At 37.7% G+C, this 11,762-nt stretch overlaps 2 protein-coding genes across 8 annotated transcripts; one reads left to right on the top strand and one right to left on the bottom strand.

Annotated features, from left to right (window-relative positions):
• Positions 1–5,679, top strand: LOC18591707 (transcription factor TFIIIB component B''). Of its 6 annotated transcripts, none has more exons than XM_018125864.1 (16): positions 1–163; positions 288–424; positions 519–847; positions 939–993; positions 1,077–1,118; positions 1,224–1,369; positions 1,526–1,630; positions 1,720–1,783; positions 1,860–2,155; positions 2,271–2,727; positions 2,806–2,906; positions 3,050–3,093; positions 3,898–4,093; positions 4,399–4,543; positions 4,645–4,772; positions 5,260–5,679. In XM_018125864.1, exons 2-16 carry the CDS (start codon positions 379–381, stop codon positions 5,407–5,409), a joined length of 2,304 nt encoding a protein of 767 aa, XP_017981353.1. In that variant the 5' UTR covers positions 1–163; positions 288–378; the 3' UTR covers positions 5,410–5,679. The 6 variants fall into 6 exon arrangements, with proteins under 6 accessions (XP_017981353.1, XP_017981351.1, XP_017981352.1 ...); XM_018125862.1 differs by having other exon boundaries at positions 1,212–1,369; XM_018125863.1 differs by having other exon boundaries at positions 1,074–1,118.
• LOC18591706 (protein NLP4) lies at positions 5,859–11,762 on the bottom strand. 2 transcript variants are annotated; one of them, XM_018125859.1, is made up of 5 exons: positions 11,237–11,762; positions 9,493–10,907; positions 8,803–8,850; positions 7,744–8,713; positions 5,859–7,433 (listed from the first exon to the last, which is right to left on the bottom strand). In XM_018125859.1, the coding sequence occupies exons 2-5, from the start codon at positions 10,399–10,401 to the stop codon at positions 6,553–6,555; spliced, it is 2,808 nt and encodes a 935-aa protein (XP_017981348.1). In that variant the 5' UTR covers positions 10,402–10,907; positions 11,237–11,762; the 3' UTR covers positions 5,859–6,552. The 2 variants fall into 2 exon arrangements, with proteins under 2 accessions (XP_017981348.1, XP_017981349.1); XM_018125860.1 differs by having other exon boundaries at positions 9,493–10,516.

Here is an 11,762-nt window from a genome sequence, read left to right as displayed (position 1 = left end):
TACGCGAGCAAAATCTTGTTGGTGTTTCGTGGCTCTTGGCCCCTTGTTCTTTTCCCATCTTTTCAGTTTTTAGAGGCGTCGCTCCTGCCTCCAAAATCCTTACCCCTTGTTGCCCCTTGTTGCCGTGCTGGCTGCAGTTTCTTCCGACAGCACCATTGCCTTTGTTCGTCTTATCTGTTCTTACTGTTAAATCTTCAGCTGTTCGTTGTTCTCTGTTTGGTTGAATGTAGTGGAAGCTCATTTATGTGATTTTAAAATTCTCTTTATCCTATTTCATTTTTTTGTAGGCATCTAGACGGTGTTACTGTGTCAACATCTTCTAAACTAGGGACGAGTGTTTCAAAGGAATAATCCTGAAATTTCAATCAAGATTTTGATATGGACGATTTTGATATATTTTCAGATAAGTCTCTAGTAACCCAAGGTAAGGAAAGCTTCAGAAATTTATTTTTTCTTTCTTTTTCCTGAGTTGTTCTATTTTTGTGGCTGTTTAAATTAAATATTGAATTGTTTGACAGCTCGTGCTGGTGCTAAGTTTCAACCCAGAGCCAAACTAAAGTCTAGAAAGGAAAATGTTGCATCAATTCCTTGTAATAAAAAGGAAGAGGTCGTTACACAATCCTTGTCTAGTTTGGAAAATAGATTGACAAGTCCAAGAGGTTTGTCTGTAGATACATCAACAACATCTGGAACTGAAGAATCCTTGAAAACCAATTATGAGGATTTATCCCAAATTGCTGTTAACAAAGCAGATGATGTTGGTTTCATTGATGCACCTAGATCTGATATTCCGGTGACTGTCAATGATCATGATAGCCATTCTGTTCCTAATATATGGGCAAAAGATGTAATGGTCTTTGATTTTTGTGCTTGAGTTTCTTTATGACAAGCTATATATTGATAAGTGCTATTGGCTTCTGAATTTTTTTTGGTTTTAGGTAGATTTTGATTTGAATCCCTTTGATGATGTTGCAAACCAAGTCACAAATAATGGTGAGTTGATTCTTGTCATTACTTCATATTGTTCAGAGAATTATACTTGAGTGACAGAGTAGTGACATTAATTTCTGTAGCAGGTCGAGCTGGTGGCAAGTTTGAACCCAAGACTAGACCTAAAGGTAAAGTAGGTTCTTCTACTTCAATACCTTCAGAACTCTCTAATGTTAAGAAGGAAGAGACTGTTATTCTAGCATTAATGGGCTCCAATGCAGCTTGTATTGTAGACCCTGATGGCGTTGTAGATGACTGTGGGAGCTCAGAAGTAATGACCTCTTCTCAAGTTGCTGTCACAGATTCTTTGCTTTCAGAGGTTGCCGTTTCCAATGGTTGTCATGATTCACATTCTAGTTTTGGAAGATCAGTTGGGGAGGTAAAAGAAAAAATGTTATATCTCCTTCATGGTATTGGTGTATGCAGTACATTTTTCTTTGTTGGCTACAGATCATTCAGTACAATTTGACAAATTGGTTCCATCCAAAGGAAGAAAAAAGCAAAAGAAAAGTTAACACATTGATGTTACTTTCAGAATGCAGATATATTTTCTGGGTTGGAATGTCTCGACCAATTTCTTACTCAATCTTCTAATAATAATGGAGGTATTCAGATTGATGATGAAGGAACAGGAGCACAGGTGAAGATTAGTACTTCCATAAAAATTACTGAATTTCTTGTTTTTATTTGCCACCTTATATAGTTGTGTTTAATATTGATTAATTTCAGGAAGCAGGGGCTTTCCCTGATGTGGAGACTCAAGATATCATGTCTGGTGCAACCATTGCTTCTGGTATGTGCTAGAGTAGCTCCTATATTAATCTCAAGGTGTTTTTTTGTGTGTATTTCAAATACATTTTCACTTTTAGGACGGCATGCTGGAAAATTTAAACCCAAGACCAGGTTACAAACTAGTGTGGTCCCATCTCAACCTGCTGTGGTTGATATTGTTATGCATCCTCCAAACTCTCTGTTTGTTCCTTCTGAAACTATGAGCGTGGAGAACTTAATTCCTGATCGCTCACCCATGGATTTAGGTGCTTTTATTCCTCCAGATCCTTCTACCTCTGAGTTCCCAGCGAATGAGGAATTGACAAACCTCACAGAAGCTTCTAACCCAGGTGTTACACTCTCTGGAGATTTTCCTAGCATGCCTGGAAAACTGGTAAATCTGTTTATGCATAACTTTCTCCTGTATTTAATCTTTGACTTGGATAAAACTCTTTCTGAAATTGCATTATCTGATGCTATCCTGATTATGTTCTCCTGTTGGTTCTTAGAGCTCTAATAGCAGGAAAAGGGAGGCCTCTCTGATACCAAATCCTTCTCAAAAGTCCAAACAATCTTCTGCTAGTGATGGGGGGAATGAAAATGGTAAAGCAACAAAGCGGTTGAGAAAGCAGGTAACTAGTCCTAAGCTTGTTGATGATCATGAGGATGAGACTTGTAATGATGAGGGCCTAGCCACTGAACCTCCCACTAGTTCTGCTATAGATGAGGATAGAGATGATGGTGATGACGATGATGAATATAATGCGGAGAGTGCATTTTCAAAGAGGAGAACTTCTAGGAGGTCAAAGAAACCGATGGCTGAAAATGAAAAACCTCCTCGAAAGCGTAAGACAGCTAAAGAAAAACAAGTTGAAAAGCAAAAGAAAGTGAATGAAGCATCAGATCAGCCAACAGAAGAACAGCCCCGGAAGTTTTCTCATTCAACTCGTAGAAAGAGAAGATTTGGTTGTTACTACTACAAATTAAAGTTTGTGAGACATTATTCTTTATCTATTTTTTAATCATTTCCTTTTTCTTTTGTAGTGGATGAGTCTTTGCTTCACACCCCAGAGGATGAAATTGACTTTGCAAAGGTGGCCTTGAAGGATATTATTCTGCTTGCAGATTATAAGGAGCGAATAGCAGTAATTATTCTGTTTTTCTATAGAAGTTACCATGCTTCCACCCCAACTATGCAAAGGACTTTTACATTAGAATAGTCATTTATACTATCTTTGATTATTCATTTCTATTGCCATTCCCTGACCTAAATGTTCATATAATGCAGAAGAAAGAGGCAAAAGCATCAAAAATACCGTTGACCAATCAAAGGTATGTGAATCTTTTAACTATAATTGCATCCTGGTAAAACTGTGTTTATTTTCTTCCATTTTCAATACTTTTCATGTAATGCTTCTCAATTCAATCAATACGTTGCATTTTTTATTGTGAACTTATGTTTTGGCATCTTAATGGTACACTTTTCTCTCTCTCCCTCTCACCCAATAGGTTACTTCTCATATGCTAGTCTCTGTGGAAGTGTTGTTAGAGTAGGTTGAAATTATGCTGTCAAAACCTAACCATGCTTTGGGTAGCAATTGCTTCCATTGAGGTTATGATATTTCTTTTGTTGACAACACATACTAAACAGAGTAATGCAGGAGCATTCTAGAACTTATTTAAATTAGTTATTTTGATATGTTATTTTGTTTTTACTGTCTTTGGTTTATGGTTAGTTTATGTTTTTATTTTTTTTATATGGTCATATGATTAGCATGTGATCTTTTAATTTTTATGAAGGGCTAGGATTAAGAGCTGCTGTAAACCTAGTATAAATAGTCTTTGAGACACATTTGTTAGCCATATTATATTGGAATATTTTTGGTTAGAGGTTTTACTACCCTAAACCCTAGTTATCTAGTTATTTTGTTCCAACTTTGATTTTACATCAATTTTAACCTTTGTTCTAGTTTTATTTCACTTTTTTAGTTTACTTTTTATTGTTTCTACTTCCGCACTGCATCACTGAGTGTACTGGCTTGCTTGTGAGTTTGTCATTTTTGTAATAATTTCTCATTTTTGACATAATGTGCAGTCCACTGATTTATGTTTTTGGTTATATAATCTTCTGTGCAGTACCAAAAACACTTTTCCTGAGGAAAATGCTCATAATGAAGAAAGCTCTATTGCTTCAGAACAAGACCAAGGGTTTACAGATGATCAAATGAGTGGTGGGGCTCAATCGAGTTCCTTCTTCTTAAATTACCAGTCTTACATGGACAAAGAACCCAGAGCAAAATGGACAAAACAAGATACAGAATTGTTTTATGGGGTATGTGCATGAAGAATTTTAAATCTTTTTTCTTTCAAATGGAAACCAAGTATTCTTTATATCTGCAATGTGGTTGAAGAAAAATGCATAAAATATCTTTTCTAGTACTGCAAAAATTGTTCTGTCCGGATCTTAGTTTGCATGTGTGTCCGGTGGATGTGTCAATGAATTGATGTGGTAAAATTAATGTGAATCCTATTTTAGTATTATGAAGAGAGAGGTTAGCATCTTAGGACTCTTTCACCACTTTCTACAGTGAGTTTATGGTCTGATTTTCAATTGATGTATGCTCTAATGTGTTTTAGGCCATTCGGCAGTTTGGGCCTGATTTTTCATTGATACAACAACTTTTTCCTGGAAGAAGTCGTCATCAGATTAAGTTGAAATTCAAGAATGAAGAGCGTCGATATCCATTGAGGCTTTCTGAGGCTTTAGCAAGTCGTACCAAAGGTGGATTCCGTTTTTATTGTGTTTGCTATCGGAAGCTCCACTGGTCTACTTATTGTGAGCTGTGCCACACTTAGGTGTAATATCATTTTACTATCCTGCAGATCATTCCTATTTTGAGAAGGTGATTGAACAGTTGCAGCAAGTTGCTGGACAGGCAGAGCGGGAGTCTAATGGAGATGTTTCAATGGATTTGACACGTGAAGAGGCAGAGTTGACTCCTGAAGCTAATGTATGTTTTCTTTTCTTATTTTTTGTTTTCAATATTGTTGATAATTTGCCATGGTGCAATGTTGATCACATAACATGTGGTGAACATGTTGATGAGGAGACGTCTCCTGCGTAAGGACATAAATCTGTGTGGGAATTGCTACATGCATTGGGAATATTTACCTATTACTGAATTGTTGAGAAATTAATAGGTCATAAACAATAAAACAATCCAAAACTATCCAACTATGTTGATGCTTGGAGAAATCTTTGAATCTGGACTCAGTCTGAGTCTCTTCATGTATTTCACACCATGCCTCACATTTGTCTTGCATGCTATGCTAACCGCAACTATGTTTTTCTGTTTTCTTTGGATGGTGGTGGATAATTACTGTCATGATTGTTTGATAAGGGAACTATAGATGGATGAACATTTGGGTACGTACTGCCTACCCCTTTTGTAGCTATCTAATTGAATTTTGCATCTTCATTGGCATATGTGATTGCAGGGGGAAGCAACAAAAGCTGAGCAGGATGAGGATGAAGCAGTTGGAGATCAACAAGCAGATGTTGCTGAAGACCGTAGTACTTTTAAGTCTGATGAAACTGATGATGATGATCACGATGACATATTGAGTTCATATAGAAGTGCATTTTAGTAATCAAAGACCAGAAAAGGATATTTTCAGGCAATGTTTGTATGTGGGTTTTGCAGAGGAATGGGGATTTGTAAATACAGAAAGCCTCTAGCTCCCACTCTTACTCACTGCCAACAATCTGATTCATTATTTTCCATCTCAAACTCGTATCTCTTTCTGCACTCGTACTATGATTAATAACTTGTTTACCGAGAGAAACAGCTATACACACAGCATAGATTACTGTTTCTCTCCACAAGTACTTAATCATTGTCTCCTTTCTTTGCTTCATTTCGTAATACCGTTACTATTTTTCTAGTTACTGTAAAAAAACAAATACACATGGAGGGAAATGAACTCCCTGGGCTCCAACCGCTTACAGTGAAACTCTGTTATCAAGAAAATAAAAGCTAACTTACAGATAATATACACATTTATATCTGTAAGGCATATTCTAAAGAATCAAAAACTGGGAAAGCAAATCTCGTCTTTTTTTCCGATAAATTCACTTGACATAGCAGTTTACTGCTCTAGTCCTGACTAAATATACAGCAAATCTCATCTAGAAAAAGAGAAACAGATTCCAAGTGCACCAATTTCATGTACTCAAGCCTCTGCCTCAGAAACAGAGAGGTAGCTTAAGATGGCGTTCATGGTATTGAATGAAACTTTTAAAACTTAAAACCACCTCTGGTTCCTCCAGTAGAAAACAGTCGTCAAACTCTACTTCCCTGAATCCTGTCAGAATTATTTCCTTCCAAATTTTTCTTTTCTCTTTTTAGTTAACTTCTTCTGCTAGGCCAAGAAACGATTGTTTCATTCGACACAGCATTCCAACAACAGTAATTGTTACCAAGGAGGATTAAGATTTCTGCTCTCAAAAACATTGCTTCACAGATTGCTGCCAGGATCGATTTTCTCATTACTTACCAAGCAAGATTTGAGCCATGATCTGTATCAATGGGAGAAAGCATACATATGAATACTACCCGCTGTTACTACAACTTTAGATCATGAAAGACCAGTGCTTCCTGAAGACCTGTCCCAAGTGATGATGAGAAACTTGCAATGAGAGTTTAATTGTGTTGCCTGAGAATATTGAAATCTGAATCAATGAGAGAAAGCATTCCTACGAATACTACCCACTGGCATCACAACTTTAGATCACAAAGGACCAGTGCTACCTGAAGAACGGTCCAAGTGATGATGAGAAACTTGCAGTGAGAGTTTAATTGTGTTGCCCTGAGATGATTGACATACATCAATACACTCCTTCAAATCCGCATCACAAGTTAATAAGACCCACTCAGAATCATCATCTAAGTACTTGAGATCAAATCTACTTATGTCATCTATATTAAATCGTCGTGTAATTTCATGCAATAAATCTTTAAACAGCCATTTATTGTGCATGCGAAGTCGGATCTTCTCATCTCCATATGTGACCTTGATCCTTTGAGCATCCAAATCTTGAGCAATCTGGCTAGTATTCTTCGATATGGGTTGAAGACTGTCAGAAATAAGCTGTTCATTGAGAGATCGAAAGCTCTGGGATCTTGGGAACAGCTTTGGTCCTTCTTTACTTACAGCATGCAGCTCCGCGTCACTTCTGACCCTTTTCAGCTCACAATCCCCAGAGCTTTCTCCGATTGTTAGATCTTCATTACCAGAAATTTTAGAAGGTTGATGTGTTCCACTGGAGTAGCATTGACTTGAACTGGAACTTTGACTACATGAGGATGAAGGTGAATTTGAAGTAGCAGCTTGGGGCAGGAAATTATCACCCTCAGGCTGTATGCTTGTTTGCTTTGGCTGATCATTCAGCCTTGTGGTTGATAATGTACTGGTTCCTGATAATTTTGGAGAGGCCAGCTCTGGAAAGTTTGAATAGAAGGAACTAATATGAAATGCACCAGAGGCACCTTGTACTGAGTCAATGACGTTTTGGAGTTTCTGTAAGGAATGTCCTACTTTCTTGATTTTTCGAGAAGGCCAGCGTTTTATTCCATGTTGCCTACAGATTCTTTTCAAGGTTGTGGGGCACACTGAAAATAGAAGAAAATTAGGAAATGACATCAATTATAGAGAAATAATAGAGAAAAATATACATTTATCTTCATTAGCATACCATGCTATATAGCAAGGATACTTTCTGAAACACATACCATGAACCAGAAAGATAGTAGCCATTACAGTAACAGACAGACCTCTTTTGTTCAAACATTTAACCTTTTTCTTTCTCCATTTTTCAACAATAACTTCTTTTCAGAAAACAGTATTAGACTATATATCTACCAAACTTACAATTCAGCCAAAACATTCAATGAATTTTATCTTTATTGCAATAAAACTTACCACCAATGCTTTTTGCAGCATCTTTTAGGCTTCCAGCAAAATGTTGGCGGAGAACTTGCAAAGTGATTGTTTTTTCTGCCTTGGTACGCCTTTTCTCTCCTGTTTTTCCCATAGCCAAACTTGTAAAGCTAATCTCATTGAAAGTGGAATCTCCACATTCAACACTTTCTCTTAGGCCAACTTGTTCATGATGCTGCTTCAACTCAGACAATTCTTCATCCAACATTGCCCTTGGTTTTTCCTTTCCAAGTCCCAAGGCAGCATTAGTGCTCTGTTGAACCTCAGTGAGACTGGCAGTCCAAGATGAATTTTCTGAAGAACGCTTTTGTGAACGATGAGTGCACTGCTCCTTTGATAACTGATCTCTACTAGGTATGCCATCCGAAGGGGCTATAACTTCGCTAAGTGCCAAATCTGTTTCTTCATCTAGCTCTTTATCTGTTACAACCCGTAAGCTACAGCATACTTGTTGTATAATGATGGATAGTGAATTAAGCATCTTCTTCTGTCCTTCGGGATCTCTGCAGTCTGTAGGTAAGAAGAACTCCAATACAAAGTCCGCATTACCAGTGTGGATGCATCGCAGACGAATTGCAACAGCAGCATGCAAGTTAAACATCATTGCATGGTGAGCAAGAGGATATTCAGTCCTTTTAAAGGAAGTTATGTCAGCTGAGAAGCATGGTTGGTTAGTCATAAATGCTCGTCCAGCAACACCCTGACCTTTTAACAAGTGATGCTCGGAGCAAGCCTCATGAAAACCCAGGATATTAGGATCACCTATATGGCAAGCATCATCCACAGTAGACACACAATGAACATAGTTATCAGTGGAATGCCGGCAGCCCTCTTTACCTTGCTCGATACAAGAAACCCAAGTCTGAGCCAGGGGTAATCCGTGTGTGTCGCAAGCACATCTTAAAACTTCTTTGATCTCGTGTAAGCCAGCTTGGTAGGATTTATTGCATGCCTGATAAAGCGGGAGTCTAACCCATAAGTGCAAGAACAAGTTTTGAACTCCTTAGCAATTGAATTTATTCCATAGCTGAGAGAATTTACCTTTACATTTTGAGTGCTGGAAGCTATAGAACTCCTAAGATTGACAGCCTGCTTGTAAAGAAAAACAGGATTAATGAGCATTCTCAAGACTTGATTGGCAAACTGCTTGCTCCAAAATGCAACTATAAGCACAAAGTTAATCAAAACTGCCTATGACAGAGTATAAATCGTAGTTCCTATTTCAATATAAATGAAAAATCATGAAAACAAGAATAGAAATAAATAGAACTTTTAAATATTTGTTGTCCTTAAATTGGGTAGTGTGTTAGCACAAGATTCCTACCAATAGCTAGTTTAAAACTGATGCATTTAACAATGTGGCAGCATCAACAATATTTGCAATTACTCATATGTGATAGCCAAAGAGATAATAAGAATAGAAGAAAACATCAATAACCAAACTTACACAAGGAATGACAAGTTTAATATGAGACAACCACTAAAAACTCAACATGTTTCTTCAAGCAAAAAGAGAAAAGTTTCATTATGAATTAATCATTAGTTCAATGCATGAGATTGACCATGTTCCAAATGCAATTTCAAGTAATTATATACCAAGACTTGCAACAAAGGTAAATTAATATTCATTAAGAATTCCTGTCTATAATAATAAACTTGTTGAACAAGAAAAAAGTACATAATTCCGTCACCTCTCAAAAAGGAAAACATAAAACAGGCAAAGAAAAGAACCTCTAATGCTTTGCAAACACTTTCGAGCTCGGGACGAATCTTGATTTTCTCGGTAGTCATCACAACTTCAATAACACCCAAGCAAGTTCTGCTACCTTGTTCAAAAACAGGAAGGGCAAAGGTTCCACGGACATCATGTTGTTGAGCATGACCTAACCGTGGGTATTCATCACTTCTAAAGAATCGGACATCAGGAGTCCACTCTGGAACCTTACTCAGGAAAACCCGACCAGGCAGTCCTGCTGCGTCCTTGGAATCCTCCTCTGCTGGGAATTGATATTTGACGGAGATGTTCCTGTAACTTGCAAGCCTTTGGCTGTTGCAATCGAGTGAAAAGGGTTGTTCACTGGTAGTTAGAACACGTCTACCTCCTCTATTTACAGGTACCCATAGTTGTACAAGGACATCTTTTTCTTTTGCGAAATCTTTAATGTAATCAAGTGCCTGAATTAACCTCTGCATTACAGAAGTTGCGGGACCTGGACTAGTTCTGGGTCCAATCCACCACCTTTTGCTTAGCTCAGAACCTTCAGTTATACAATAACCATGTGGACTGTGACTTTTGTCAACATCAGCCATGTGGCTAAATTGAGGACTGACCAAACTTTCAGCTTGAGTCCCATTCATATGTGAATTCCCAGGCAACAACGATCTCTGGTTCTCTCCTTGATTATGTATTTGAGAGAGGCCAGCACCCAAATCACCAGTGTTAGACTCTGAAGTAGGCCACATGAATGCAGGATCAAAGAAAGCATTTGAACTGGACGGACTAAGAGTAAGGAATTCGGATCCCTCTGCTGTCTCCAACCAGCATCCATCTAAAAACAATTCATCCATGTAATCAAAGTCCATTGCTGAATATGAAGGCCCGCCCAGGATGGCGCCTGGTGAGAAAACGGTATCTTCCATGGTGGCCTTATTCCCACTGAATTTAGAAATCCAAGGTCCCTCAGGATGATCTAATGTCAACTATAAATTTGACAAGAATAACTTCTAGGATGAATTCCAGTCTTCAAAAGATAATCTGCCCATATTGACCAAACAAGGCGGATCAAATTCGTTAGGAACACCAACTTGGATAAGATCATGAGAATATAATGAAATTCCACAGAGAATCGGAAACAGCAAAGCCAATCGACTAAAAGGTCAAGGCAAAGGATAGGGAATAAATAACGAGTATCATATAAAGATTAGGCTTCCCGTTCGCTGTTCCGCATCAAATATGAGTCAAAAGAAGAAAAAGAAAAGATACAAATCACCAGCAAGGAAGACGAGAATCAATCAATGGATAAATCTCAATTTGAGAAGCACCATATTTTCACGGTACAAATTGAAAACGAAAACAAAAGAACAAACAAATAAAATCCCACTTTCCACAGATTCTTCCCAAGTTGGTCAGCTGATACCTTTACCACCTGTGATTCAAGATTCTCGTTTTAACAGAAGGAATAAAGAAAATACGCTTAAATGAAAGTAAGTATCCCTATTACCAGAGCTAACTAATCTGGTTTATGTACTAATCTAAACCAAAACACTAATCATTAAACGCAAGAGATTTTCATTTTCTTTCAAAAAAAAAAAAAAGACAGCACCTCACGATGTACTATGTGGAGATTCTTGAAGATACCCCAAATCTGAAACCGGTACTATACCTATATTATGTTTTATGTTTCTCCTTGTATTTATTTTATTATACTTTTTTTTCTTGAAAGTTGAAATAGCTCAAAGAGAAAAAAAAAAAAACCTGAAGCAGGAACAAGAACGTGAGCAACGAAGACAGATCTCATAAAAGCTTGAAACAGGCTGTCTCTCTTCACAACTCCACAGGATATGACCAGTTGCTTCTCATAGTTATTATCAGCGTCCACTCTAGAAAAACTCAGACTTTTATGATTCCAGGTTACTGAGAATGAAGATTCTGCCTTTCAAGCATTGGCCCCACGCCACGCATAAACAACTCCCTTCCTTGGGCTTGGAAATTCTAGGTGGAAAAAGTCAACTATTTGCAGCCCACCTGGATAAAGAACCAGGCAAATTTATCTGCCTTGCTGTTGCTGTGCTTTGTTATATAAATATGGTAGGTATTGCTGTATTACGTAATACTAATATTACTAAAATGAAAAGTGGAATCAGGTTTCTTCAAGTGGTAAAAAAAATGGGGTTGCTTTCTTGAGTGTGTGCCACTTGAAGAAAGTCTCGAGATGCTCTTCTCTCCCCCCCATCACTCACACTCCTCGGCAACAGCAGCTTCCACACACCCCACCTCCCTC

Source organism: Theobroma cacao, chromosome 8 (genome assembly GCF_000208745.1).
Source record: "Theobroma cacao cultivar B97-61/B2 chromosome 8, Criollo_cocoa_genome_V2, whole genome shotgun sequence".
Taxonomy (NCBI): domain Eukaryota; kingdom Viridiplantae; phylum Streptophyta; class Magnoliopsida; order Malvales; family Malvaceae; genus Theobroma; species Theobroma cacao.
Note: the sequence above shows the minus strand (reverse complement) of the source record. Positions and strands in the feature narration are given on the sequence as shown.